This window comes from Meriones unguiculatus, chromosome 1 (assembly GCF_030254825.1).
Source record: "Meriones unguiculatus strain TT.TT164.6M chromosome 1, Bangor_MerUng_6.1, whole genome shotgun sequence".
Taxonomy (NCBI): domain Eukaryota; kingdom Metazoa; phylum Chordata; class Mammalia; order Rodentia; family Muridae; genus Meriones; species Meriones unguiculatus.
In genome coordinates this window covers 27,436,128-27,462,883 of record NC_083349.1, presented here as the reverse complement: position 1 = coordinate 27,462,883, position 26,756 = coordinate 27,436,128, and the positions used below count along the sequence as shown (strand labels likewise).

At 47.3% G+C, this 26,756-nt stretch overlaps 3 protein-coding genes across 7 annotated transcripts; 2 read left to right on the top strand and 1 right to left on the bottom strand.

The window, feature by feature from the left end:
* Window positions 1–566: 566 nt before the first annotated feature.
* Zbtb3 (zinc finger and BTB domain containing 3) lies at window positions 567–2,908 on the bottom strand. 2 transcript variants are annotated; one of them, XM_021651867.2, is made up of 2 exons: window positions 2,856–2,908; window positions 567–2,418 (listed from the first exon to the last, which is right to left on the bottom strand). In XM_021651867.2, the coding sequence occupies exon 2, from the start codon at window positions 2,365–2,367 to the stop codon at window positions 832–834; it is 1,536 nt and encodes a 511-aa protein (XP_021507542.1). In that variant the 5' UTR covers window positions 2,368–2,418; window positions 2,856–2,908; the 3' UTR covers window positions 567–831. The 2 variants fall into 2 exon arrangements, with proteins under 2 accessions (XP_021507542.1, XP_021507541.1); XM_021651866.2 differs by lacking the exon at window positions 2,856–2,908 and adding an exon at window positions 2,666–2,849.
* Window positions 2,909–5,822: 2,914 nt separating this feature from the next.
* On the top strand, window positions 5,823–11,160 carry Polr2g (RNA polymerase II subunit G). Its single transcript, XM_021651859.2, has 8 exons — window positions 5,823–5,968; window positions 6,090–6,199; window positions 6,836–6,995; window positions 9,780–9,830; window positions 9,939–10,004; window positions 10,087–10,158; window positions 10,659–10,692; window positions 10,895–11,160. Exons 1-8 carry the CDS (start codon window positions 5,957–5,959, stop codon window positions 10,906–10,908), a joined length of 519 nt encoding a protein of 172 aa, XP_021507534.1. The 5' UTR covers window positions 5,823–5,956; the 3' UTR covers window positions 10,909–11,160.
* A 4,134-nt stretch (window positions 11,161–15,294) lies between these two features.
* Window positions 15,295–26,756, top strand: Taf6l (TATA-box binding protein associated factor 6 like). 4 transcript variants are annotated; one of them, XM_021651870.2, is made up of 11 exons: window positions 15,295–15,435; window positions 17,915–18,074; window positions 18,518–18,604; window positions 19,362–19,512; window positions 19,653–19,703; window positions 20,174–20,268; window positions 20,960–21,034; window positions 21,156–21,376; window positions 21,666–21,798; window positions 25,723–25,851; window positions 25,961–26,756. In XM_021651870.2, exons 2-11 carry the CDS (start codon window positions 17,928–17,930, stop codon window positions 26,717–26,719), a joined length of 1,848 nt encoding a protein of 615 aa, XP_021507545.1. In that variant the 5' UTR covers window positions 15,295–15,435; window positions 17,915–17,927; the 3' UTR covers window positions 26,720–26,756. The 4 variants fall into 4 exon arrangements, with proteins under 4 accessions (XP_021507545.1, XP_021507543.1, XP_021507547.1 ...); XM_021651868.2 differs by lacking the exon at window positions 15,295–15,435 and adding an exon at window positions 15,539–15,637; XM_021651872.2 differs by lacking the exon at window positions 15,295–15,435 and adding an exon at window positions 15,549–15,600.

Genomic DNA, 26,756 nt, shown 5'->3' with positions numbered 1-26,756 from the left:
GGAGGCAGATGCATCTCTGAGTTCAAGACCAGCCTGGTCTACAGAGTGAGATCCAGGACAGCCAGGGCTACATAGAGAAACCCTGTCTTGAAAAACCAAAATAAACAAAAAACCAAACTTGTAGTTGTTGGCTAACTACCTGCTTTGAACATTGTTATGAACCAGGATAGCATGCAGGTTATCTGGGGTCAGAAGTCAAGTTCAAATCCTACTTTTTTCCTTTACCAGCTCCATAACCCTGAATAAATAAGTCCTGAGTCTCAAGTTTATTTATATCTGAAAAGGGGTGGGGCCAATCCCCATGAAGTTGTTAAGAGTTAACTGAGTATATGAAGTGCCCAATACAATCCAGAACACACAAGTATCAACTACAGTAAGCTGTGTGTAAGTATTGCTATTTGTACTCTTGCTAAGTCTATGCTGCCCTTTCCCTGTCTCACTTTTTGCCTATTATAAGCAATCACTCACATGCTTACCCAATGCAGGTGTCAAATAAATGCACTAGAGGACAGACATAAAGGCATGCAGACTTGTGGAAGAAACCAGCCAACACCAGTTCAAAGGGGTAATTTCACTGCCAGCTTTATGTTCCAGAATGTGGAGTGATAAACATTTACAGCTCAGGAAAATGCCCAGTGCCCTCAGAGAATCCTGGCTCACCTGCTCTGCCCTACAATGTCCTGTTTATCTGTCTGGACAAAGGAGTAGACACCTTCAGCTTGGGAAGAACATTCTGCTACCCAGTAGGAGTGATGAGATGCCTTCAACCTTCTCTGTGGTCATCTAACAATGGTAAGAGCAGGCCTGGCATCCGTTCGTGTGCCCCAGATGTTAATTTTTGGGACCAAGTACAAATTCTTTGGGTGGTCCACCACCACCACCACTGCTCTGTCTCTCTATTGTCTGGGAGCCAGAAAGGGGCTGCACCCCTAAAATGGAGCTAGCCTCTGGATCTGGTTTGCTGCGTTTGGCCAGGTCCTCATTGTGAGCCTTGCGGATGTGGCGGTAGAGGTCCCCTGACTGTGTGTAGCTTCGTAAACAATAGCGGCACTCATAGGGTCGCTCACGTGTGTGTACTGTGGCATGTCGCCGGAGTGTGTAAGAACATGAGAAGGTCTTTCCACATGTCTTGCAGGTGGGAACATCCTCTGTAAAACCCCCAAAGCTCCCTGGGGCTGCTTCATACTCAGATGGCGGGTAAAGTGGTTCATGCAGGGCTGGTGGTGCAGGCAGGGGTGAGGTCACCAGTCCTCGATGATACTGCCCTGGACCTGGCAGCAGATGGTATGGTAGATGAGATTCTGGAGGCAGGAAGTGGTCACTTGGCCCTACCTCCTCTAGTCCTGTTGCTCCTGGCTCCTCAAAAGCCTCTGGCTGTGAAGGCTGTCCCCCATACATTGCTCCTCCAGATGGGAACAGCCCTTCAGATCCCTGAGGCTGTTCCTCTGATAAGTCAGTCTCCTCATCGGAGATCACAATAGCTTCTACTTTCACCTGGACAAGTTCAGCTTCAGCTGGGGCCGGAGCTGGGGGTGGAACTGGGGCTGGCGGATAGAAACCCTGCAATGGTCCTACAGTATCTCTAGGTTCCACCACCCTCAGACTCTCAGGAACCACATCAAGAGGAGCCAAGGGCTCCACGGAAACTGCTGGAAGGCCAGAAGAGAAATAGTTTACAGGAATAGTCTCTGTAGAACTACTGGGGCTGGCAAGAGAGACAGACACATCAGTCACTGATGGAAGGGGTGCCCGCAGATGAGATGAGTCAACTTCCATGCTGGGTTGTGTAGTGTCAGCCCCACCAGACACTGGTGGCTCATCTGCAGGATGAGCAATAGGTAAGGGAGTGGCTGGACCCTTCCATTCCTCTTTGCTCCAGCGGGCTGAAGGCTCCACAGATGCCAGTAAAGGCTGGGGTCCTCGAGAACTGCCTGACAAAAACTCCAGACTAGCAGGATTGCTTTCCTCTTCCTTCTTGGTACTGTCTGCCTCTGCCAGAGCCCGGGCTTGCAACCGTTGCTTACACACCTTAACGATATCATTCATGTGCAAGTAGCTGGCGGCTGCCAGAACATCTTCTAAAGGGGTGTCCCCCCTAAGGGCCAGCTGGCCAGCATACATAAAGTCCAGAAGCAAACCAAAGGCTGGGGCAGTGACAATCTCATTGTGAATACACACCAGATCCCTCTTGTCCAATTCCCGCTCCTTGTAGAAAAGCTGAAAGAACGGGCTGCAGGAGGCCAGGACAGCCCGATGGGCCAAGAACTGGGTGCTACCAACCATCACAGTGCAGTCACAAAGGAAACCCTGGGATCGTTGCTCTCGCAGGCTCTGAAGCAGCTGCTGACTGTGTTCTGGGAACTCCATAGCACCCTAAGGAAAGAAGGGTGCCCAAGGAAGTTCCCCACCAGTGGTTCCCTAGGAAGAAAGGACAGTGAATTAGGGCAGGTAACTTCCACAGCAAGCGCCACATCAGCCCTTAACTAGGGCTTGCCACCCAAGGCCTCTGGCAATCCCCCACCCCCATCAAACCATGTTTTCAGTTAACAACCCATTTTCCCCTGTCACACCCAAAGACCTGTTGGCTCCACCCCTACACCTAACCTTAGGAGTCGTCCCCGCCCCTATTCGAAAAAGCCCTGCCCCCGGAAGTCCCGCCCCTAACCAGCTCTGCTTCCTCGATTCCCAGCCGGTGCCTTCCAGTGACTCCTCCAACTAGGACTGTCTTTCGCGCCCAAGCTTTCCCGAACGATGCCTTCACGCCCTGGTCTCGGAACTTTCCGTGCCTCTCCCTCTCGCATTCCAGAGCTAGGGACTCCCAACGTAGGAACTAGCAGAGAAAGATGAGCCCTCACCCACAACCTAGCATCCACCAGGAGAGCTCCGCCCCTTCCCACCTTCGCTGTCCTAATTGGTTCAAGCTTGCTCTTTCTCGTCGTGGATTGGTCCACCGTGCACTACCCCGCCCCTCGGCAACCGGCTGCTCCAAATGGGCAGTCCCTGCCATCGCTCAGGCGTCGAGGCTCACAATTGGTTGTTGCTCCTGTCTTAAACTTTTTTTCCTTATCCCGCCTTCTTTGCCCCAGAGCCCTCAGGATTGGCCGAACTTCTTACCTGTTTCCCGTAGAGAAATTACGGGCCTGGGTGGGCACGCGAGTTTGGCTCCTGCGCAGTGTGTTCGAGGGTAAATACCCAATTTCGGCTGCGGAGTACCTAAAAGTAGAGACACAGTAACTTGTGTGATACCCTGTAGGCCCAGGTCTAGACCAGGCTCTGCCGAAACAGTGAGCAGTAAACCACACCTCTCAAAAGTGTAGTTCACTCTTGCAGATCCTGTTCTCAAAAAAAAATCCAGGAAGCCCCACTACCAGACTCAGTAGAACTTCCACTTAAACTTACAACGTAAGTCTTACAGTGAAGATGGCTGTTTCCTAGGCAAGTGATAGTAAGAACAGGAGTGGGACAGTCTATGAATATCTATCTCTGTTGTTAAAATCTCTTCCCTAAGATCCCAATGATAAACCAAGGTACTATGCCATCATTCACCCTTGGAAGAGTGAGAGACGGGAGGGGGTGGGGAAGGAAGACAGAGAGAGCCCATACTGGAGGGGTTACTTAGAGGAGTGTGGATGAGCCATCTTAGAAGGCCCCTTCTGAAAATGTTTACCCAGCATAGTTTTCTTTTAGCCATATCAATGGAGCCCTTTCCCCCTGTCATTCTCCACCTATATAGTCTATCACACACACACCCAGGAGATGATCCCGGGACCTTGTGCAATTAGGGAAGAATTGAATACAACAGTTTGAGGAGAGTGGCTGGACCTTACGACCTTCCACAGTCCCTCATCATATAAGGGAAAGTCAAGAGTCAGCAAGCTCAGCTGAGACTTTTTTTTTTTTTCGCCTGCACACCCAGCTGAAGTCCTGAAGATAATGGTAGTTTGCCTCTGAGGATAGTTCTGTACGGTCCTATAATCCATATTTGGTAGCTGGCTTCTGGTATGAACTTTTAATCCCAGCACCTGGGGAAGCAGAGATCTCTATGAATTCAAAGTCAACTTGGTCAACACAGTGATTCCAGGCCAGCCAGGGCTGAATGGTGGGCCCCTCAAAATAAACAGTTCCAAGACATAAGGTATTTCTCAATGTACCTTCTTTTTGCTTGAGAGGGTATCCCCATGTAGCCCTGGAACTTGGAGTGCTCCTTTCTCTGTCTCCCCTGCTGGAGCTGTAGGCAGATACCATTACAGCTGTCAAAGATGGCTGAAGAAACCTCCCTGCCCTCCCCCTTTTTAAGGCAGGGTCTCACTTAGCACAGGTTGTCCTCATATTTGCTGTTGTAGCCAAGAATAACCTTGCACTCCTGATCTTCTTTCTACCATCTGAGTCCTGGGAATTTGAGTATTCATAAACAACAAGCAACCTGAATAAATGTTTAAGAGTCTCTAGGCAGATGCGCAGAGGAAAGGGCTGTAAAGTAGGGTGATGCCTGTCTCTTGCCTGCGAATTACAAAGGGTTTTCAGGAGCGTGTCAGTACCCTGTCATTCCATAGCACGCACCAATTTGTGACATGTGGTCCCAGGACTTTAAAAGCAAAGGCAGGAGAATTGTCAAGCTTAGGGCAAGCCTACTCCACAAAGCAAATTCCCTTCACCTGTGGGTGCATAAGGCCGTGTCCCCCAAATAGAAAAAATTGACAATAAACGCAGTGCATATCTACATAAGTAAGTTTGCTTGCTTGTTTGTTTTTGTTTTTCAAGACAGGGTTTCTCTATGTAGTTCTGGATGTCCTGGAACTCACTCTGTAGACCAGGTTGGCCTTGAACTCAGAGAGCCACTTGCCTCTGCCTCCCATATAATCTTCTGGGATTATAGACATAGCCACCACCACCCAGCAATTTATTTTACTTTTAATTATGTGTACTTAATTATATACATTATCTGTGTGTGAGTATGAGCCCATGAGTGCTGATGCCTTCTGAGGCTTCCAGAGGGTGTCAGGTCTCCTTACAGCTGGAGTTGTGAGACCCTGGATATGGGTGCTAGGAACTGAACTCAGGTCCTCTGCAAGAGCTGTATGCAGTGTTTAATCTTTGTTTTTATTTTATATGTATGGGTGTTCTGCTTGCATCTACGTCTGTTCATCACAAGGGAGCCGTGCCCATGGAGGCCAGACAGGACATTGGATATCCTAGGGCTGAAGGTGTAAAGGTTTGAGTCATCATGTTTGTGCCAGGAATCATTCCTGGATCCTTTGGAAGAGCAACAAGGGACCTTAACTGTTGAGCAGTCTCCCCAGCTATCTAACCTACATTTTGTTTTGCCTGCACGTATGTCTGTGCACCATTCATATGCAGTGCTGGAGAAAGCCAGAAGAGGGTGTCAGTTCCCCCTGACAGAAGATTGTGAGCCACTTTGCAAGAGCTGAGAATTGCTCTGGGGACTCCTCTGCAAGAACAGCAAGTGCTCTTAAGCACTGAGCCATTTCTTCAGCCCCTAACATAACGTTTAAAAATGTAAGTTGTTTTTTTTTTTCTGTTTGTTTTTAGTGTGTTTAAATATTTTACAGGATTTTCACACACAGCCCTGGTTGTCCAGGAACTCATTATGTAGATGAGGCTAGCACACTCAGAGATCAGTGTTTCCTCAGCTGGGTTTAAGGGCATGTGGTACCAACCCAGGCGTACAATAAACTCTTTGTTTGTTTGTTTGTTTGTTTTTCGAAACAGGGTTTCTCTATGTAGCCGTGGATGTCAAGGCAAGGATGGAACTTGCTAAACGTGGGTCGGAAGTCAGAACGCTGACAGGCAGGCCTGAAAGGCGGGGCTTCGTGGATCCCCGCCCATGACGTTAAGGCTCAATAAGATCCCCCGGAAGCGATCGTAAAGCGTAAGTGCTTCCTGTGAGAGCCCCACGAGTGGAGTTCTGTGCTCTGCGGGCCAAGCTCTGCGGAAGATGTTTTATCACGTGAGCTGGACGTGGGGTGGCGGTGTGGGCAGGGGCAGGAGGAGCATTGAGGCTAAGGGCGTACTAGTCGCCTCCCGTCTTCGGTGCGGCTGGTCGAGTCTCCATCTCCCCTTCTCCGCAGATCTCCCTGGAGCACGAGATCCTGCTGCACCCTCGCTACTTCGGTCCTAACTTACTCAACACGGTGAAACAGAAGCTCTTCACCGAGGTGGAGGGGACCTGCACCGGCAAGTGCGTGTCTCGCTCACCGTGTGCTCTGCTGAATGCACCCACAATGACCCTAATCGCTCCCCGGTTCCTCTTGTTAGGGCTTGTCGCTCATCTTGAGGAACCCTTTCACCTTTCAGGCTCCCGAGGCAGCCAGTTTTTGCCTGTTTCGGTCCCTCTGCAAAGTTGAATAACAAAATTTCCGTTCTTTGTGTGAAATCAGACCGTTATGCAGATGTTTTTGGTTTTTGAGATGGCCTCACTATGTGGACCAGGCTGGCCTCTAACTCAGAGATCTGCCTGCCCCCAAGTGCAGGGATTAAAGGCCCTGGTCACAACTCCCTGCCTCACTTGTGGTTTTTGAAAGACCTGTCTCACCATGTTGTCTCAGGCTGGCCTTCAACTCTGTCGGACCCTCCTGGCTCAGCCGACTTGGTGCTGAGATAATAGATGTATGTCAGCATATCTGGACCTTCTTGGGCCTTTACTGTTCAATTATGATGGCATTTGATCTTACAGGTATTGATCTGTGTCCTGTCCTTTTGGTCACTGAGATTTCTGAGCAGCACTCCCCCCAACACACACACACACACTCCAGTTGATGGCTTTATGCTGAAGCTCTACATATACAATAGCTGTCTTGTTTCGTTCTCTTTGCAGATATGGCTTTGTAATTGCTGTCACCACCATCGACAATATTGGTGCTGGTGTGATCCAGCCAGGTCGAGGTTTTGTTCTTTATCCAGTGAAGTACAAGGCTATTGTTTTCCGGCCCTTTAAAGGTGAGGTGGTGGATGCTGTGGTCACTCAGGTCAACAAGGTAAGAACATTTACAGAAAGGTTGTGGGGTGGTTCCTAAGCTCAGGGCTCAGTCCCCAGTCCATTTACTAATTGCCTTAAGTCTTTTGTAGTTGTTAAGATTTGTTTTTACCAACCAAGGACTATTCATGGAGATAACCTAGAACCCCTGCAGCACATGACAGTTCAGTGTCCAAGTGGGTTCCATAGTAATGGGAAGAGGGACTGCCTCTGACATAATCCGATTGGCCTGCTCATTGATCACCTCCCCCTGAGGAGGGAGCAGCCTTACCAGGCCACAGAAGATGACAATGCAGCCACTCCTGATGAGATCTGATAGACTAAGATCAGAAGGAAGGAGAAGTGGACCTCCCCTATCAGTGGACGTGGGGAGGGGCATGCGTGAAGAAGGGGGAGGGAGAGTGGGATTGGGAGGGGAGAGGGAGGGGCTTATGGGGGGGGATACAAAGTGAATAAAGTGTTATTAATAATAATAAAAAAATTTAAAAAAAGATTTTTATTTTATTTTATTTTATTTTATTTTTTTGAAACAGGGCTTTTCTGTGTAGCCTTGGCTGTCCTGGAACTCACTCTGTAGACCAGGCTTGTCTCAAACTCAGAGATCCATTTGCCTTGCCTCTCCTCCTCTCCTGAGTGCTGGGATTAAAGACATGAGCCACCACCGTCCAGCACTTTATTTTATTTTTAATTATGTGTACTTGTGGTATTGTATGACTACGAGCCCATGAGTGCTGGTACTGTCTGAGGCTTCAAGAGGGTTTCAGGTCTCTTTGCAGCTGGAGTTGTAAGATTCTGGATACAGGAACAGGGAACTGAACTCGGGTCCTCTGTAAGATTATGCACTCTTTTTTTTAAAAAAAAAAATTTATTTAATTTTTATTTTATGTGCACTAGTGTGAAGGTGTCAGATCCCTTGAATTTGTGTTACAGATGGTTGTGAGCTGCCATTTGGGTGCTTGGAATTGAACCCGGGTCCTTTGGAAGAGCAGACAGTGCTCTTAACCATTGAGCCATCTCTCCAGCCCGATTATGCACTCTTAATTATTGAGCCATCTCTTTAGTTTCTTAGGTCATTTTTTGGTTCTTCAGTTTCTTTATTTGTCAAGTCATAGTCTTCATCTAACTTGGGGTCTTGTGAATTAACATCAACACTTATACTACAGTAGAAGCCTGTATTGACTGATAATGTGCAAATTCCTCCCTGACTTTTTTTTCTCTACTCTGTTCTCCAGAACTGAGGATCAAACCCAGGGTCTTGTCCTTGACAGGCAAGCACTTTACAGTTAACTAGGTTTCCCAACCCCAAGACTTTTATTCATTCATTCATTTGTTTGTTTTTGTTTTTTGAAATGGTCTTACTATATAGCTCTGCCTAGCCTGGAGCTTACTTTGTAGATCAGGCTGACCTCAAATACACAGGGATCTGTCTGCCTCTGCCTCCTAAGTGGTGGGACTAGATAGAGGCTTGTGCCACCCTGCTTTTTAAAAGTATGTGTGGATGTTTTGTCTGTGTACCACATGTGTGCTTGGTGCCCCTGAAGTCTAGAAAAGGGAGGTTGGCTCTCCCGGAACTGGAGTTAACAGAAGATTGTAAACTGCCATGTGGGTTCTGAAAGTCAGACTTGATTCCTTTGGAGAGCACGCAGTTTTCTCAACCACTTGAGTCATTGTTCTAGCTCTCTGCCCAGCTCTTTTTTAAATAAAAGCTGAGGTTTGAAAGCCTGGTATAAGCTGGGTGCGGCAACGTACACCTATAATCGTAGCACTCTGGGAGGCAGAGGTGGACCGATCTCTGAGTCCCGGACAGCCAAGGCTACACATAGAGAAACCCTGTCTTGAAAAAACCAACTCACCAACCAACCCAACAGAAAAGGAACACAAAACATAAGAAAGCCTGGTATGGGGGCTGGAGATGTGGCTTAGTGGTTAAGAGCACTGGCTACTCTTCCAAAGGACCCAGGTTCAGTTCCCAGCACCCACATGGCAGCTCACAACTGTCTGTAACTCCAGTTCTAAGGGATCTGACACCTTCACACTGATGCCCATAAAATAAAATAAATTATTTAAAAAAAGAAAGAAAGCCTGGTATGGTGTTTTAGGCCTGTAAACCTAGTCACCTAGAAAGCTGACATAGGATTGATGCATATTTTAAGCTGATATGGAATAATAGAGTAAGACTCTGTCTCAGAGTTAAAATAAGGATATGGTATATTGTTCAGTGGGCTAAGTGCTTCCTGTGTAAGCATGATGACCTGAGTTCTGGTTCCCAGCACCCTTGTAAAATCCAGGCTTAGTAATATAAGCCTGTAATCATCTCTACTTGGGAGCCTGAGACAGATCAGAAGTTCAAGGCCTGCCTGGGTTATAAAGTAAATAACAAGGTCAGCTAGTGCAGTTTAATGATATGCTGTCTTACATATAGAAGCTAAGGATTATAGCTTAGTGGTTTAGAACACCGATTGTTGTGATTGTTCTTCCATAGGAACCTGGGTCTGACTGTCAGCACCCCCACAGAGTGCACAATCTTTTCTAACTCCAGGATCCAACCAACCCCTCTTCTGGCTTCCATGGGCACTGCATTTGTATGGTGCACAGACACACATGCGAGCAGGACACTCACACATAAAAATAGTGAAAAATAAAATTAAGTAAAAGGTTAGAGAGAGAGAAATGAAAACGTGCCACGTTCAGAATGTTACAAAACATGAAAGAGTAGAAATCAGATAAAGGTGGAAAACTTAGTCCCTCAAAGCAGGTGAAGCATGATCATTCATTTTCCTTTCAGGTTGGACTTTTCACAGAAATTGGGCCCATGTCCTGCTTTATCTCTCGACATGTAAGTCTGGGCATACTGGGTGGGGCCAAGGAAGAGACCCCAGTTCATGACCATAATCCAGTGATGGAGCCATCTGCAGTGCTAACCTTAAGGTCACTTTCCTTCTAGTCCATCCCGTCAGAGATGGAGTTTGATCCAAACTCAAACCCCCCTTGTTACAAGACAATGGATGAGGTGAGTGAGTGGGAAGAGTTTGGTGAGAGGGTCGGGAATAAGCCATACTGAGCCTGAGTACATGGTTTTTCGCTTTCCACAGGACATTGTGATTCAGCAGGACGATGAGATCCGCTTGAAGATTGTGGGGACGCGTGTAGACAAGAATGACATTGTGAGTCTCTTGCTTGACTCCTTACCTGTATCTCAGACTGGCCTCGAACTTAGGATCCTTTTGCCTCAGCCTCCCAAGTGCTAGGCCAGTAACCATCATTCCCACCTGAGAGCTGTTGACTTCTTTTTTTCTTTTTTAAAACTTTACTATTTTAGTGGGTTTTTTAAAGATCGCATCATTTGTGTGGGTGTGCATGGGCACACACACACTCACCACAATGTGATGTTCAGACACCTTTCAGGTTCTCTCCTGCAGCTCTGGATTTTCTTGATGACTGGATGGAACTCAGTCACCAGGCTTGTGCAGCAAGCTCTTTTGCCATCTGAGCTGTTTTACTAGCCCAAGAACTGTTGGTTTCTTGCTTTCTATGGGTGTTGGGGGTTTCTGTGTTATTTTTCCATAAGAAGGGGGTGGGTGACAGAAGGCTTCGAATGGGGGGTTGGGAAAAGATGTTCCTGCTTGTTATGGCCTCACTGCCCTCTTTTTGTTTTCTCCTACAGTTTGCTATTGGCTCTCTGATGGACGATTACTTGGGTGAGTACCTGTCATGGGTGCCAGGACTATTCCCTGAAGAAGAGGGTGTGTTGGAGAGGGTGTCTGTAGAATTTAATTTTCTAGTCAGAGACATAAATTCTCTTCCTGTTCTCCAAGACATACATCCTTTTGGTGAGAAGTTTATGGTTTTGGCTGCCTGGGAACTCAGTGTCTAACTGATCTGTCTTTCCTCATTTCATAGGGCTTGTGAGCTGAGTGAAGGAGCCTCCAGCCTCATTTGGTCCTGCTTTTGAAAGTATGACTTTCCTACTTGGGACACTGTTCAGAGGTTCAGTCTGGCCACTGTTAGGTAGGCAAGGAAGGTTCCTTGTCCCCAGAAGATTTCAGTGCTTCTTCCAGCTGAGCTGTGCTCTCAGCCTTTGTACTCCGTTTTCTAATCATAAAGAGTCCTAAGTTCTTATGAAAATGTTCTCCCCTCTTGGTAGGAATAAGAGCTGTGTAGCTGGATTTACTTCTTTATGAGTTCTTATTTTTTCCACCCTTTTATCTCCCCTGTTTCACCCCCATCACTAGGTAAGAGAGAAAGGATACAGGGGAGTGAGCGAGATCTGAATCTAATTTCTTCCCTGTTTCTTCTTTGAGCATGACTACTAACAAACCGCAACCAACCCCCCTGGATGACCAACAACAGACCCCACCTGTCATGGGCTCTAGCATTTATATAACCTCTGAAAATCTCCCAGAATTCCAAATATCACACAGCTGCAGAAACTATCTGCAGTTGGTGAAACCATGAGTCTGCTAGAGCACGAGGCAAATTATAGTCAGGCTGCCTTTGAACTCCTATTCCTCCTGCCTTCACCACCTTCCAAGTGTAAGGACTGCAAGTATGCACCACCATTCCTGTTTTCTTTTTTTTTTTTTTAGGGGCGGTTGGGTGCAAGGATTCCATATTACATCATGTGGCCCCAGTGGTTAATTGTGTTAAAGGTTCAGAAACCTTTTTTTCTTTCTCTGCAGACAGGGTTTCTCTGTTTAACTTTGGCTGTCCTGGAGTCGCTTTGTAGACCAAACTGGCTTTGAACTCAGTGATTCGCCTACCTCTGCTGAGGTTCAGAAACTCTTAAAAAGCTAGTAATGTAGGGGTGGAGAGATGGCTCAGTGGTTAAGAGCACTGACTGCTCTTCCAGAGCACGCTGGGTGTTAAGTTTCCAACCTCCACATGGCAGTTCACAGGGTTTTTCTGTGTGGCCTTGGCTGTCCTGGAACTCACTTTTTAGACCAGGCTGGCCTCAAACTCAGAGATCCTCCTGTCTCTGCCTCCCAAGTGCTGGGATAAAAGGCATGTTCCACCACTGCCTGGCTTTAAATATATATATTTTTAATTATCCTTCATTATATTTATGTGTGTGTGTCTGCAAGAGTGCAGGTGCCTGCAAAGAGGCCCAAGAGCTGAAGCTGGAGGTGGCTATGAGCCACTGGTATGCATGCTTGGGTAGAATAGTAAGTACTTTTAACTGCTGAGCCGTTTCTCCAGCCCCATGAAAGCTAGCATCTCTTCAACTGGCCCCAGGGTAGTCATAATGTGCTTTGTGCCCCAAACATACAATTTGTTTAACACATATAACTTCAGAACAATTCGGTGAATTAGACTTACCTTGCTTCACAAGCTTGTGAAATTGATCAGAGGTGAGCTGATGTGCCTAAGCACACAAGCCAATGATAAAATTCAACTACAGATATTTTTGAGACAGGCTCTTACACTGCATCCCAGCTGGCCTTGAAAAGATTCTCTTGTCACATCCTCCTCCCATGGTTTGGGAATAGAGGAATGTTCCAACATGCCAGGCAAGGGTCTGAAATAAAGCAATTTGTTCTTTATAGGAACTAGGTTTTTGGGGGAGTAAGAGGAAGCTTTTATGCTGGGGACCATGTTGGCAGGCCAGTGGTGTAGTGACTGAATTCACCAAAGACCAGACTGATAGAAATGGAAGATTCTTTTGTACTTTATGTACACTGGTATGTCTGATCTCCTGGAACTGGAATTACAGCTGTGAGCTTCCATGTGGGTTCTGGGAATTGAACTCAGGTCCTTCAGAAGAGTAATTCTTAACCACTGAGCCATCTGTCCAGCCCCAAGAAATGGAAGCCCCTCCCCCCCCACACAGGATTTATGTAGTCTTGGCTGTCCTGGACACGCTTTGTTGAGCTGGCTGGCCTGGAATTCACAGAGATCCGCCTGCCTCTGTCTCCCCAAGTGCTGGAATCAGAGGTGTGTGCCACTGTACCCAGCTCAGAATTGGAAAATTTAATGAGGCAGCACCAAAGCTGCAGGGGTGGTGGGGAGGGGCTTGTTAAGATTTTAAGGACTGCACCTGACATAATGTGGCCCCAATCTTAATTAGAGAAGGAGGAAGGAGGGAGGGAGGGAAAAAAAGCTCTTAAGTCCAGTGGAAATTTCTCAGGTCTAATCAGGAGGGACACCTGTGAGGCTCTTCCTTGGTTGGCCAGGTGACATGACCTATTGCTGAAAACTAATGACTTTTACAGTGTGGGATGCCTATCCTTGGGACTGGCCATCAGTCTCAGGCATGTGCTGTTAGTGGTCATACTTCTGCAAGTGTAAATCTGCTTCTTAAAGTGTACACTTCTCTGTATGGTAACAGGGCTCCAAAGTGTAGCCAAAGTGGTTTTGTTTTGAGGGTGGAATGCTCAGCACAGTGACACACCCCAGATGGGGTGATAATGTGGATCTCATTACTGCTTTCCCCAGATCCTGCCTCTACTCTGGTCGGAAGCAAATAAACCCCAGACATACTACATACAGCTTCACTAGATCTGATAGTCCCCTGACAGCTCTGGGCCTTCCTCCATCCTCTTCTGCCTCCAAGTGGCCAAAGGTTGTCCAGAAATATAAATGTGAACAGTGTCAGTCAGCAACCAATGCTACTGGGCTGATAAATTAAGGCCTTCGGGAATGGCCTGTCTCTCAGGTGGACAGTGCTCAAGCATGGAAACCACAGCAAATGTCAACATAACTGGGAGAGATTCAGCAGGATCAGTATCCTAGGCGGAGTTGCCATGGTAACCCCAGTTCCATCCACATGGCTTTTACAGCTCAGCCCTAGATAATTTTTCTTTTCCAAACAGCAGCAGCAGCAGCAAACCCTGAAAGGAAAAGAGGTGGATGTGTATGTTCATGTTCCTAGGCAAGAAGCTCCTATCTGGAATTAAAGTGAAAAGTGAGGGCTCAGTGGTTAAGAGCTCCTCTTAGAAAGGGCCTGAGTTTAATTACCAACACCCAAGTTAGCTGCTCACATCCACCTGTTACTCCATATTCATGGGATCTGAGTCCTCTGGCTTCCTTGAGCACAGACTGAACTCGTGCATACACATACTATTCGTAAATAGAAAGTTGGTAAATCTTAACTCAGCAATACTTGCTCACTGGAGGTGGTGGTACGTTGCCTTTATCCCAGTACTCAGGAGGCAGAGGTGGATCTCTTTGAATTCGAGGACAGCCTGGTCTATAAAGCAAGTCCAGGATAGGCAGGGTTCTGTTACAGAGAAACCTTGTCTAAAGGTACTTGCTCTTCCAGAAGGATCCATTCTCAGCACCTACACCGTTATACATAGCTCCAGTTTCAAGGGATCTGATGCCCTCTTCTGACTTCCTTTGGCACCAGGTACACACATGGTGCACAGATACACATGCAGGCAAAATACTCATACATCTAAAATCTTTAAAAATATTTTAGATTAAAATAATTCTTTAAACACCTGGCGTGGAGGCACACACGTTTAATCCCAGAACTCAGGAGGCAGAGCCAGGCGGATCTCTGTACGTTTAAGACCAGCCTGGTCTACAAAGTGAGGCCGGGACAGCCAGGGCACATAAAAACCCCGTCTCGAAAAAGCAAATAAACAAGCAAACAAATCTCTTCGATATTAAAGGACACTGAGGATGTACCTCAGTGGTAGAACATTTGTCTACCCAATACAAAGCTGTAGTTTTGATCATCTGAACCACAGTAAATAAATAAAATTTACTTTCTTAGGATCTCCTATATGCCAGGTTAGTCGTGATACCTAGCTGAGGATGATGCGGAACTTCCGATCTTCCCACTCTCACCTAGCAAGCCCTGGCATTAGAAGTGTTTATCACCTCACCCAGTTTATGTCCTGCAAGTTCTACACAAGCACTCTACCAAGTGAGCAGTATCCAGCTTTACACGGGACTGGTGAGATGGCAAAAACAAGTAAGAGTTGTTGTATAAGCCCGACAACCTGCGTTCAGTTGTTGGTCTCCGGATGGATAAGGGCATCAGCTCTTACAAGTTTTCCTCTTGATTGGCAAGTACGGACACGCACATTTTTTTTTTTTTTTCTTAAGATCAGCAACTGGAAAGCGGTGTAGTGGCACACACCTTTAACCCCAGCACTTTGGAGGCAGAGGAAGACTTGTAAATTCAAGGTCAGCTTGGTTTACACAGTTAATTCTAACTGCACACACACCTGTAAGCCAACCAACGAGAGCTGTTGCTTTAAGAAGCGCCAACCACGTGACCAACGACGCCTTGTTGCCTTTACCGCACATTCACACTGACCAATCCTGAAGTGGGACGCCTCCTTGGTGGGCGGGAAACCTAGCAGACGGCCACCGATTGGCTCCGCCTATGGAGGGCGGAGCCTGGGCGCCGAGAGAGGGAATTAGTGTGAGCCCGTGAGTGGAAGCAGCCGCCGCCTTCCCGGCGGGCGCCCTCGCAACGCCGGAGTCCGCAGGTGAGCAGGCTCTGCCGGGACCTAGGGCTCCGCGTCCCGCCGTGGGCTGTTCACCAGCCTCGGAGCCCGGGGGCCCCGCCCCCTTCACCGAGCACGTGACACAAGTTCCGTAACCCCTGACCTCCCCACTCCACCCCACGCCCTCTGGCTCTGGGATGAAGGAAGGTGGGTCGGAGAATGCGCAACCCAGAGGCCTTTGGAGGTCGGTTCCCACACTTCCTAGTCAGAGGGACTTAGGAATGAGGATGTGCGGGACAGGAGAAGTGGGAGACCCTGGTCACGGACCGGATTTTGTGAGGTCTCGACAGGGGAACATAATAGAGAAACTCTCCTGGCTTTCCACATGCGCAAGATCGAGTGCTCCCATTTTACAGATGGGGAAACTGAAGCGTACTCATTTAGTGGTGAGTCTAGTGGTGGGACTCCAAATCTTTGGGCTTTGACACTAGGCCGAGTTCAAACACAAGCCTACTTATGAATATAATATCCTGAGTTGTGGTAAGGGTGTGGGTCCCTGGCATTTAATTACTCAGTGCTTACTGTTTGGTCTTGGAGAATCCAGGTAACCTCTGTAAGCTATGACTTTTTGGCTTTGTGAAACGGACACAGTGTATAATAATATATCTCGTCTCATAAGATGAGGGCATGTAGTGTTGCTAACTGGAAGCCACAGAGATTTATATGCTTAGAAAAATAGCTGCGCTGGAGAGATGGCTCAACAGAGCACTGGCTGTGCCTCCAGAGTACCCAGGTTCAATTCTTGGCACCTACATGACTCAAAACTGTCTGTAACTCCAATTCCAGGGGACCGACACTCTCACACTTACATACATTCAGGCAAAACACCAATGCACATAAAAACGAATTAATCTTTAAAGATAAATAACTATTCTCAGTTAGGAGTGACCTGTGCTTTTAATCTTACCACTCAGGAGGCAGAGGCAGAGGCAGAGGCAGAAAGAGCTCTGTGAGTTCGAGGTCAAGCATGGTCTACAGAGTGAGTTCTAGAACTAAATAGACTGTCTCAGAAAATAACCATTCTTTTTCCATCAAGTGTTAATGAGGGCATAGTATGTACTGACACTGCTGGACTCTTGGGGTACAAAGGTGAGCATTCAGGCCATGGTCTTTGACGGTGTGCAACTTACAGTGTACTGGGGAACTACATTCTGAGCCCCAGCACCCCTTTAAAAAGAGTGGGATTGATGGTAAAAAGCTGTGCGTAGAGTAAGCTTGTAACCCGACCCTGGGCATGCCAAGATAGGCAGGTCCCTGGAGCTTGCTGAGCAGCCAGCCTAACTTCCTCTGTGGACCTCAGGTTCCAGTGAGAGAGCCTGTATCAAAAAAACAAAGTGGACAGTTCCTCAGGAGGACTGATACCCAACGTTTTCTTCTGGTATGAACTCTGCAGACACACACACACAAGTTATGCAAATGTGTAGTTACAGACTGTTTGAACCTAAGGCCTTACACATGTTAGGAAAGTTCTCTGCCACTGAGCTAGGCTCCAGCCTTTCCCCCCTCACCCCCCCAGGATTTTTCTGTATAGCCCTGGCCATCCTGGAAGTTGCTTTGTAGGCTTCAAACTCAGAGATCAGCCTTTGCCTCCCAAGTGCTGAAATTAAAGGTGTGTGCCACTACTGCCTGGCTCCAGCCTTCTTTTTACATTTTATTTTGAGATAGTCTGAGTTGTTAGGGTAATCTTGAACTCACTTCATAGTTCAGGTGGGTTTTGAACTATCCATCCTCTTGCCTCATAACTGCCTTGAAGACAAACTTCAGGGTCAGTTACACAATCCAGGAAGACTTCCCTAAACAACTGATCTGAAGGAGGGAGTAGGTAATGGATCGCAGAGTCAAAGATATTCAGGAAGGAGAACAGAGAAGGGGCGGTGTCAAATAGAAGAAACACAGTGGACTGAGGTAAGGAAATGAAGGTGGCCATGGTTGGAAGTGTATAACACAAGGGAAGCTGTAAGGTTTTGTAGACAGACAACATATGCATAGCCTTTCTAGCATGGCCAGTTCCTTTATTCCAAAAGCAACAGGAAGCTGGGTATGGTGACATGCACCTTTAATCCTAGCATTTGGGAGACAGAGATAGGCGGATCTCTGTGAGTTCAAGGCCAGCATGGTCTACAAAGAGAGTTCCAGTATAGCCAGTGCTATACACAGAGAAACCCTGTCTCGGCAAACAAACAAAAGCCCAAAAGCTGCAGGAAGCACTGGGAGGAGGACTGTAGGGCTTCACAGGTTGCCCATTGGTTTTAGGGATGAAGAATGACGAACCCTTGCTGGGGCCATGGGAGATGCCGCTGGCTCATCTTGGACCTGGGCCGTGCTGAGCCTCTAAACTCCTGTTTGCAGATTGGAGAGCAAGAGGAGCAGGCATGGTTGAAACGGTCTTGCTTGGCCTCATGCCTGAGAGAATCTCAGAGATACTAGGGTCTGCTTTGCAACCTTCCTTTTCCACTTGCAGCTCCACCAGGGCCATGTCAGAAAGAGAAGAACGGAGGTTTGTGGAGATCCCTCGGGAGTCAGTCCGGCTCATGGCAGAGAGCACAGGGCTGGAGCTGAGTGATGAGGTGGCAGCCCTGCTCGCCGAAGACGTGTGCTACCGTCTCAGAGAGGCCACACAGGTATGCTGGTCTCAGTCCCCCTCACCCCTTCTTCCTTTATTCTTCCCTGTTACCTCTTCCCACACTGACAGTGTTCCACACATGTGTGTCAGGTACCTTGTGCTTCGAGGTCGGGAGATAGTCTATGTCTGTTAAAGAGTCCACTTCTAGCCAGTCAGGCCTCTGGAAAAGAAAACACTTACTGGGGACTTTCCCAGGATTATTTCTTACAATGTCCTTGCTGCCTAGGCAGAATGGATGGGTAGTGACACCATGAGGCGCCGAGGCACACAGTGGGGACGGTTGTGACATGTGGAAGTTGTACATGGCTGAGCTGGAAATGGCAGGCTTTCAGATCACCAGTGTGGGGTCCTCTTTGTCTTTTCAGTCTAGCCCATTTCCCTTGGGGGTTCCCACATCTGCTCCCTGCCCCTTGACTCTGGATTCTTTTCCTTCCCTTCCAGAATAGCTCTCAGTTCATGAAACACACGAAACGAAGGAAGCTAACAGTGGAGGACTTCAACAGGGCTCTCAGGTGGAGCAGTGTGGAGGTAAGCGGAGTATGGCCATGGAGGGCTCAGATCAGGGCTGGCATTGTAGTGAGACATGAGGGCACACTGTGTAGCACGCCAGGTGCTGGGCCCAGACCAAAGAAACATGAGTTCCCAAAGACTGGCAAGGCCCCTGAGGTCCTAGAGGATGGGGAAGGCTGAGTAGATGAGGTAGAGCTTGAACTGGGCCTTAAAGAGTGCTGAGGAAGCCAGGTAGTAGTGGTGCACGCCTTTAGTCCCAGCACTCAGGAGGCAGAGGCAGGCGGATATTAGTGATTTTGAGGCCAGCCCGGTCTACAGTGTGAGTTCCAGGACAGCCAAGGCTACACAGAGAAACCCTATCTCGAAAAACTAAAACCAAAAAAAGAAGAAAAAGAGTGCTGAGGAAATTGAGCTTGGAGTACTCTAGAAATAAAAAGGCATGCTGGATAAAGAAATAGCCTAAAGAAACATGGGATGTTAGTCTGTCTTGGTGTAGTTCTCGGATAGGGAGTTGAGGGAGGAAAGTAGTGTGTTTTTAGAATTGTTTGGGCGTTGAGTGAGAGAGACTGGCAACTCAGCAGTTTTATAATTCTGTGAGGGAAGCCAACACCCACTCTTGACCTAGTGAACCGTAGAGAGCTCTGAGCCCCAGACTTCCCTCTTCTAGAGACCCGTGGACTCCTCCAACATAGGCTTCCTGCTCCAACAAGGAGAGCCTCATTCTACCTGTTGTTGCTTCACTGAATTCACCTGTTTATCAATCCTTTCTCCTCAGGCTGTGTGTGGCTATGGGTCCCAGGAGGCACTGCCCTTGCGCCCCGCAAGGGAGGGTGAGCTCTACTTTCCAGAGGATCGAGAAGTGAACCTGGTGGAGCTGGCACTGGCCACCAACATCCCCAAAGGCTGTGCAGAGACAGCTGTCAGAGGTGGCTGCCAGGGTTCCTCTTGGGATTAGGACAGGAACTGGATGGTCCAAGTGGTGCTCATGGGCCAACTTTAAGGTATGCCAGAATTTGGAGGGGCAGAATTTGTCCCAACTGACATCATCTTTCTCCCCTGATTCTAGTTCATGTCTCCTATCTGGATGGCAAAGGAAACCTGGCACCCCAAGGATCAGGTAAATGGCAGTATGGAGAATGGGCTGTCTGGAAGAGCTCTAAAGGAGCGAGGAACCTCTGTGCCTTTTGGTCTGCGTCTCATAATGATTTATGGGTGCCTGCCGGGTTCTAAAGGGAATCCTGACCCATCACCATTCATAACATATGTTGGAGACCAAGACAGAAGTCTGGGCTGCATGCTGAAGCCCCCAAGAGCAGAGCTTCAGAGAGCCCGAGTCTTGTACACTGGGAGCTTGAGGCATGAGCAGGAATCTTTGTTGCAGGGGGTGGGTGGCAGTAGATAGAGTCAAGACATGTGGAGCCGGCCTGATCAGAGTACAGCTGGAGCAGCTGGAACCTGTGCCTACTTGTTATGCTTGAATGGGTTTCTGGTGGGTGGGTGTGGTGGTGGTTGTAGGGCAGCAGCCTGAGGAAGCCTCTAGAAGGCTATCCCTCCATCTGTGACCACTTCCTTCCTGACTTCTCACAGTGCCCAGTGCAGTGTCTTCACTGACAGATGACCTACTTAAATACTACCAGCAAGTGACTCGGGCAGTTCTGGGAGATGATCCACAGCTGATGAAGGTGAAACAATGGGTCTGACTAGGCATAAAGTCAGAGTTTTAAATCCTTATATTTTCAGCGGTCTAGTTCCTGTTCTCTATATATGAACTAGTGACTATGGGGGACCCTGTTGTCTAGTGGTGTTAAAAATGTTAAATAGCTCTGCATGGTGGTGAATACCTATAGTCCTAGAACTTGGGATATGGGAAGCAGGGGATCAGAAGTTCAAGGTTATCTTCAGTTACATAATATATCAGACCTTGTCTCAAACCAAAAACAAATCTTGGATATTCTTTTTCTTCTCCTTTTCCTTTTTCTCCTCCTCCTCCTCATTCTTCTTGTGTGTGCTCACACAATTGTGCATGCTATGGCACATGTGTGAAGGTAAGAAGGTGTCTGAGATTTGAACTTAGGTTGGTGGCCTTGGTCAACAAGTGCTTTTAATCACACTCTGAACACTCACAGGCCCTGCCTTTTTTCTTTTGGAAAGAGAGTCAGCCTGGCTGTAGACCGGTCCACTACCTGCCTTGTGTGCCACGCTTAGCATATGTGTTTTGTTTATTTGATTTTGTTTTTTTTTTATTAACAGACAATACTGTTCTTGTCTGTGTCAGTGGGAATTTATGGATCAGGGCATGACTATTTACCATGATAACACATGGGTGCTAACCCACCCTCCAGGCTTTTCTTTTATTGAGGTGGTTTCTTTCAGGTTGCCCTTCAGGACCTGCAGACAAACTCCAAGATTGCAGCACTCCTTCCTTACTTTGTTTATGTGGTCAGTGGGGTAAGTGACCAGTTTTCTAGTGAAGATGACCCTGCAGTGTTTAGGGCTCATAAGAAACTCTGTCAGAATGGCAGGCTCCTGTCTTTTCATATCTTTCTAAGCCACCCACTTCTGCAAACAGGTAAAATCTGTAAGCCATGACTTGGAGCAGCTGCACCGACTACTGCAGGTGGCACGGAGCCTGATACGGAACCCACACCTCTGCCTGGGGCCCTATGTCCGGTCCCTGGTGGGGAGCGTGCTCTACTGTGTCTTGGAGCCACTGGCCGCCTCCATCAACCCCTTGAATGACCACTGGACTCTGCGGGATGGGGCTGCCCTTCTACTAAGCCACATCTTCTGGTAGCCACTGGGCTCAAGCTGAGCAGAGGGTGGAATAGCTTAACAGAGTTGATTGGGTTGTGGTAGGGAGCTGTGTGAAACCTCTGGCTTTTAGATTAAATGCTGAATGTGGAACTTTCCTTAGAGCTCTCTAGCTGACATGCCATGGAACAATTACGAATATTGCAAGATATTAGTCTTTGTCCCTTGGATCCTGTGCCAGTCAAACCTGGCAGCCAATCCCAGAGTTCAACAGATGTTCAACTCCTTATGTGTGGTACCTCACTGTCTTTCCTGACTGCTCCCACAGGACTCATGGGGACCTTGTGAGTGGACTCTATCAGCAGATTCTGCTCTCCCTGCAGAAAGTCCTGACAGACCCTGTTCGGCCTCTCTGTTCTCACTATGGGGCTGTGGTAGGGCTGCATGCTCTAGGCTGGAAGGTGAGGACCCTGGCTTTTCTCACAGATCTCTGAGAGTGGCCATGTGTGTTGGAAAAATAGCATTCATGTGTATTTTATTGCGAAAGTTGTGTGTGTTTGATGCTGCTGGGTTGAGACCTTGCCTCAGGCCAGGTTTCTGATACGCCTTGACTGTCTATATGTAAGCGCTATCCCTTCAGAAATCCTTTTTTGTTTTGTCTTGTTTTTTAAGATTTATTTATTTATTTTTATGTTTGAGTGCTCTATCTGCATGTACACCTGCATGCCAGGAGACATCAGAACACATTATAGATGGTTGTGAGCCACCATGTGGTTGACTGGAAATTGAACTCTGGACCACAAGAAGAGCAGCCAGTGCTCTTAGCGGCTGAGCCATCTCCAGCCCAGAAATCCTTTTTTTTAAAAAAAAAAAAGTTCCTGCTCATTCTATAATACCATGTTAGAAAATACCCTCAATTTCTTAGTTTTTCTCCTTTTCTCTTGGTGTTTTTATTTGAGACAGAGCTTCTTTTATAGCATATACTGGCTTTCAGTTTGTGATCCTCCTGCCTTAGGCAACATACTTGTCTTTTTGTTTTATTGCATATTTTATGAATAGAAGTTTAGCATCTATAAAAATCAGACGATTATGTGTCTTAATTTCTTTAATATGACTATGTCCACAGAGTCATTCTTTGATAATTGGAATAATTCTTTCTGTTTCATTTTGAATTTATATTGCTTTTTTTGTTTTGTTTTTTTAGGTTTTACAGAAATACTATATCAAATAATTCTGTGATTCTGTTGGTTGGTTGGTTTGGTTTGGTTTTTTAAGGCAGGGTTTCTCTGTGTAGCCTGGCTGTCCTAGACTCACTTTGTAGACCAGGTTGGCCTCAAACTCACAAAGATCTTCCTGCCTCTGCCTCCCAGAGTGCTGGAATTACAGGTGTGCGCCACTGAACCTAGCTAATCAAGAGATGTATTTCCATGTTTTAAAGAGTCCTCACAGTTCTTTAGGGTACTTTCACAATTGCCCTAAGGAGAACCAGGACACTATTTTTACAGTGCTGGCTGTCAAATGCAGGGTCTTGTTCACCTTGGCCAGCCTCTACACCACTACCCCACCTCCCACCTATCTCTTTTGTATCTTCATGGGGGTTGTTTCTTGTTGGTTATAGAAATACAGTTGATATGTTTGTGTTTTAAGCTCAGGAACAGTTTATTAGAGTTTAAAAGGAAAACAAACCAGGGCAGGCAAGCTGCAAATCTCATTATCTGCCAGAGGTGGAAGTTGAAGGAAAGAAGAAAAAAGCCATGTCATTTGAGCTAAAGTGGCTGGTGGCAGGCAGCCACATGTTGGTTGGGGAGAGAGGTTTTAGAGAATGAGTAAGGAAGTCCAAATGATCAGAAAAAAGCATACTTAGGTTCTAGCCAGCATTTAAAAAAAAAAAAAAAAAAAAGCAGAGCCAAAAACAAACCAAAAATAAATAAATAAATAAATAAAAAGTGTAAAAAAAAAAACAAAACTTTTGGCACATGCCTTTAATTCCAGCAGGCAGATCTCTGAGTTCGAGGCCAGCCTGTTTTACAGAGTCAGTTCCAGCCATGGATACACAGAGGAATCCTATCTGGGAACCCTCCCTTCCAAAAAAAAAAAGGACGTGTGGTAGTGCAGGTCTTTAATCTCTGCACTTGGGAGGCAGAGGCAGGCAGGTCACTGTTAGTTCGAGGCCAGTCTAGTCTACAAAGAGAGTCCAGGGCAGCCAAAGCTACACATGGGAACCCTGTCTTGATAAACAAAAAAAAAAAAAAAAAAAAAAAGAGAAAGAGAAAAATAAAGTTTCTATTGGATTAAACTAGACTTCTATTTACTCAGGCTGGCCACGGACTTGCTTTGTAGCTGAAGGGGACCTTGAACCTCCTCCCACCTTCCAGAGTGCTGGCATGCCAGAGTTAAAGGCATGTGCCCTTACACTTAATTCATTCAATGCTGAGATCAGAGCATGTTAGCCAAGCACTTAACCAACTGAGCCATATTTTTAGCACCTTTTTAAGAAATGTTTATTGTATAAGTACATGATATGTATGCATAGGCATGTTTGCCATATTACATGTGTGGAGGTCAGAGGAGATATCTCTGTAGAGTCAGTTGTCTCTTTTAAATTTATTTGGGTCCAGGGCATTGAACTCAGGTCACAAGACCTGTACAGCAAGTGTCTATACAGTGAACCATCTTGCTGGCCCCTCAATGCTTTTTGTTGTTGTTTTATTATTGGCTTTTTAAAATTTTTATGTCCATTGGTGTTTTGCCTGCATGTATATCTGAGTTGGGGCATAGGTCCCTTGAAACTGGAGTTACAGACAGTTGTGAGCTGCTTTGTGGGAATTGAACCCAGATCCTCTGGAAGAGCAGCTAAAGCTCTTAACTACTGAGTCATCTCTCCAGCCCCTTATTGGTTTTCTAAACTGCATTTCTGTGTAGCCCTAGCTTTCCTAAACTTGCTCTGTGGACTAGGCTGCACTCAAGAACTCAGAGATCTAACTGCCTCCTCCGAGTTTACACCCCCTACCTCTTGCTGGGATTAAAGGCTTGAGCCACCATCCCTGGCTTTGTGTTTTGTTTTGTTTAAAAAAAAAAAAAAGTACTTGGTCTCAAACTCATGAATGCTAGAGTTGTAGACTTGTACTTCAAAATCTGGCTGATTTATTTTTATACGATTGAGGTCACTATCTGAGTGTATATTGATATCTGTTAACTTTTAGCAGGATGTTTTGGTGTCTTTCATAGTTATTTAAAATGTAATCCCTATTTCTTTCTGTAAGTAACATTTTTCCTAGAAGTTTGACAGTTGGTCAGCATTTTCAAATGTTCATGCTCTGTGGATGAGTGGTACAAGTCTACCTTATATGTCAAAGTCCATCTCAAATGTCATTGTCTTTATTTAGACAATGCCCGAAGCCATTATGTAAAATTAACTTTTATTTACCTGATTAACCTAAGCCTAGTCCTGGAAGCTTCTAGCCTATATCCAATCAAATCTAGGAGGAGAATGTTTTCATTTTCAGCCTCTGAGACTTAACTGCTGAATAACCTTACCCTTTCTTGTTCTTTCTGAGCTCTGACTGGCTTGTTTAACTCAGCTGTTTTGGCTCAAATTCCTCTCCAAGCTGAGTGACTCAGACTGGCTTCTCTCATCTTCTGACTGAATTGTTCACCTTGGCCTGATACTAACTTTGGCAATATGTTCTAGCTCCTTCTCATCCTCTGGCTCGTTCTGTCTTTATCTGTGTTTAGCTTGTTCTCTCTTTGACCTCTCTCTGTAAAACTGCCTCCTATCTTCCTCATTCTCTGTGCTGCTTCACTTTCCTCTCCTTGTGAGAGTTGGGCATATCCTAGTCTGTCAAATCTTTGGTCACTTTTTCTGCCACTAGAAAGTTTTTGGATGTGAGCTCTTGCCATAGCAGCCACGTTGTGAAATAAAATTCCTCAACAGTAGTACACTGCCTATAATCCCAGAGCTTGGGAAGCTAAAGAAAGGGAATTCTCATGAATATCATGTCTAGTCTGGGCATCCAGCATGTTAATTTCAACAACAAAAAACCCAGTATTGTTTTTATGAGTGTGGTCTGAACTCAGCTCTCCTTTAATGAGAACGGGAGTTTTCCTACTGTTTGTATTCACTAGCAGTCTGCAAACCATGTCATAATGATTCCATTATGCCTTAGTAGCCCATGGTAAATGCCAATAAGGGGGCATTTTATATGGCCTGCGTTTGTATGTCTTTCTCATGCTTACCGAAAGTAGATCCCAGAGAAATGTGGGATATCTCAGTGACAGAATTGAGGACTGAGCCCTGTCAACAATCAAGTGCGTCTTTTGTTGGGAAAGGTACTCAGGGCATTTGGAACGAGGTTGCTTAACTGCATTTCTTCTTTCCCTTCCAGGCAGTGGAACGAGTCCTGTATCCACATCTACCCACCTACTGGACAAACTTGCAGGCGGTGCTGGATGACTATTCCGTGTCTAATGCGCAGGTCAAAGCAGATGGGCACAAAGTCTATGGAGCTATTTTGGTGAGTACCAGCCCCAGCTTCTACCCGCGGATACTCAGCAGCTCTACTTTGAGATATCTCTTGGGCCTGGGCCCAGGTTCCTCCTAGCTCTTTTTTTTTTTTTTTACAGGTAGCCGTAGAGCGACTACTGAAGATGAAAGCCCAGGCAGCAGAGCCCAACCGTGGTGGCCTTGGTGGGAGGGGGTGCCATCGTGCAGAGGATCTGCCTTGGGACAGCCTTCTCCTGCAAGAATCGCCCGGGGCTGGTACCGAACCAGGCTTTGGATCTGGTCTCCCCCTGCCGCCAGGGGGTACAGGGCCAGAGGACCCTTCTTCCTTGACCCTGGCAGACATCTACCGTGAGCTATACGCCTTCTTCGGTGACAGCTTGGCCACCCGCTTTGGCACTGGCCAGCCCGCGCCCACAGCCCCACGACCGCCCGGAGACAAGAAGGAGCCAGCAGCCGCCCCGGACTCAGTGCGGAAAATGCCGCAGCTGACTGCCAGCGCGGTGGTCAGCCCTCAGGGGGACGAAAGCCCGGGCGGCGGGACCGCAGTGGCAGCCTCTGCCGCCTCAGAGAGCAGGCCACTGCCACGCGTGCATCGGGCGCGGGGCGCCCCTCGGCAGCAGGGTCCCGGCGCGGGAACGCGAGATGTCTTCCAGAAGAGCCGCTTTGCGCCCCGTGGCACCCCTCACTTTCGGTTTATAATCGCAGGGCGTCAGGCTGGGCGGCGCTGCCGCGGGCGCCTCTTTCAGACTGCTTTCCCCGCGCCCTATGGGCCGAGCCCTGCGTCCCGCTATGTGCAGAAGTTACCCATGATCGGCCGCACTGGCCGTCCCGCCCGTCGCTGGGCGCTCTCGGACTATTCGCTGTACCTGCCACTGTGAGACTACTGCGCCTCGGAGAATAAATCCCCACCTGGAA

What these genes read in the sequence shown, in the direction of transcription:
- Zbtb3 (XM_021651867.2), bottom strand. Translation starts at nt 2,367, where the DNA reads ATGGAGTTCCCAGAACACAGTCAGCAGCTGCTTCAGAGCCTGCGAGAG.
- Taf6l (XM_021651868.2), top strand. Translation starts at nt 15,591, where the DNA reads ATGAAGGAAGGTGGGTCGGAGAATGCGCAACCCAGAGGCCTTTGGAG. An exon ending in TGCAGAGACAGCTGTCAGAG is followed by an intron (nt 19,513 to 19,652) that starts GTGGCTGCCAGG and finishes CCCTGATTCTAG; the next exon opens with TTCATGTCTCCTATCTGGAT. An exon ending in TTGTTTATGTGGTCAGTGGG is followed by an intron (nt 21,035 to 21,155) that starts GTAAGTGACCAG and finishes TTCTGCAAACAG; the next exon opens with GTAAAATCTGTAAGCCATGA.
- Polr2g (XM_021651859.2), top strand. An exon ending in TGGTCACTCAGGTCAACAAG is followed by an intron (nt 6,996 to 9,779) that starts GTAAGAACATTT and finishes TTTTCCTTTCAG; the next exon opens with GTTGGACTTTTCACAGAAAT. An exon ending in GTTACAAGACAATGGATGAG is followed by an intron (nt 10,005 to 10,086) that starts GTGAGTGAGTGG and finishes CGCTTTCCACAG; the next exon opens with GACATTGTGATTCAGCAGGA.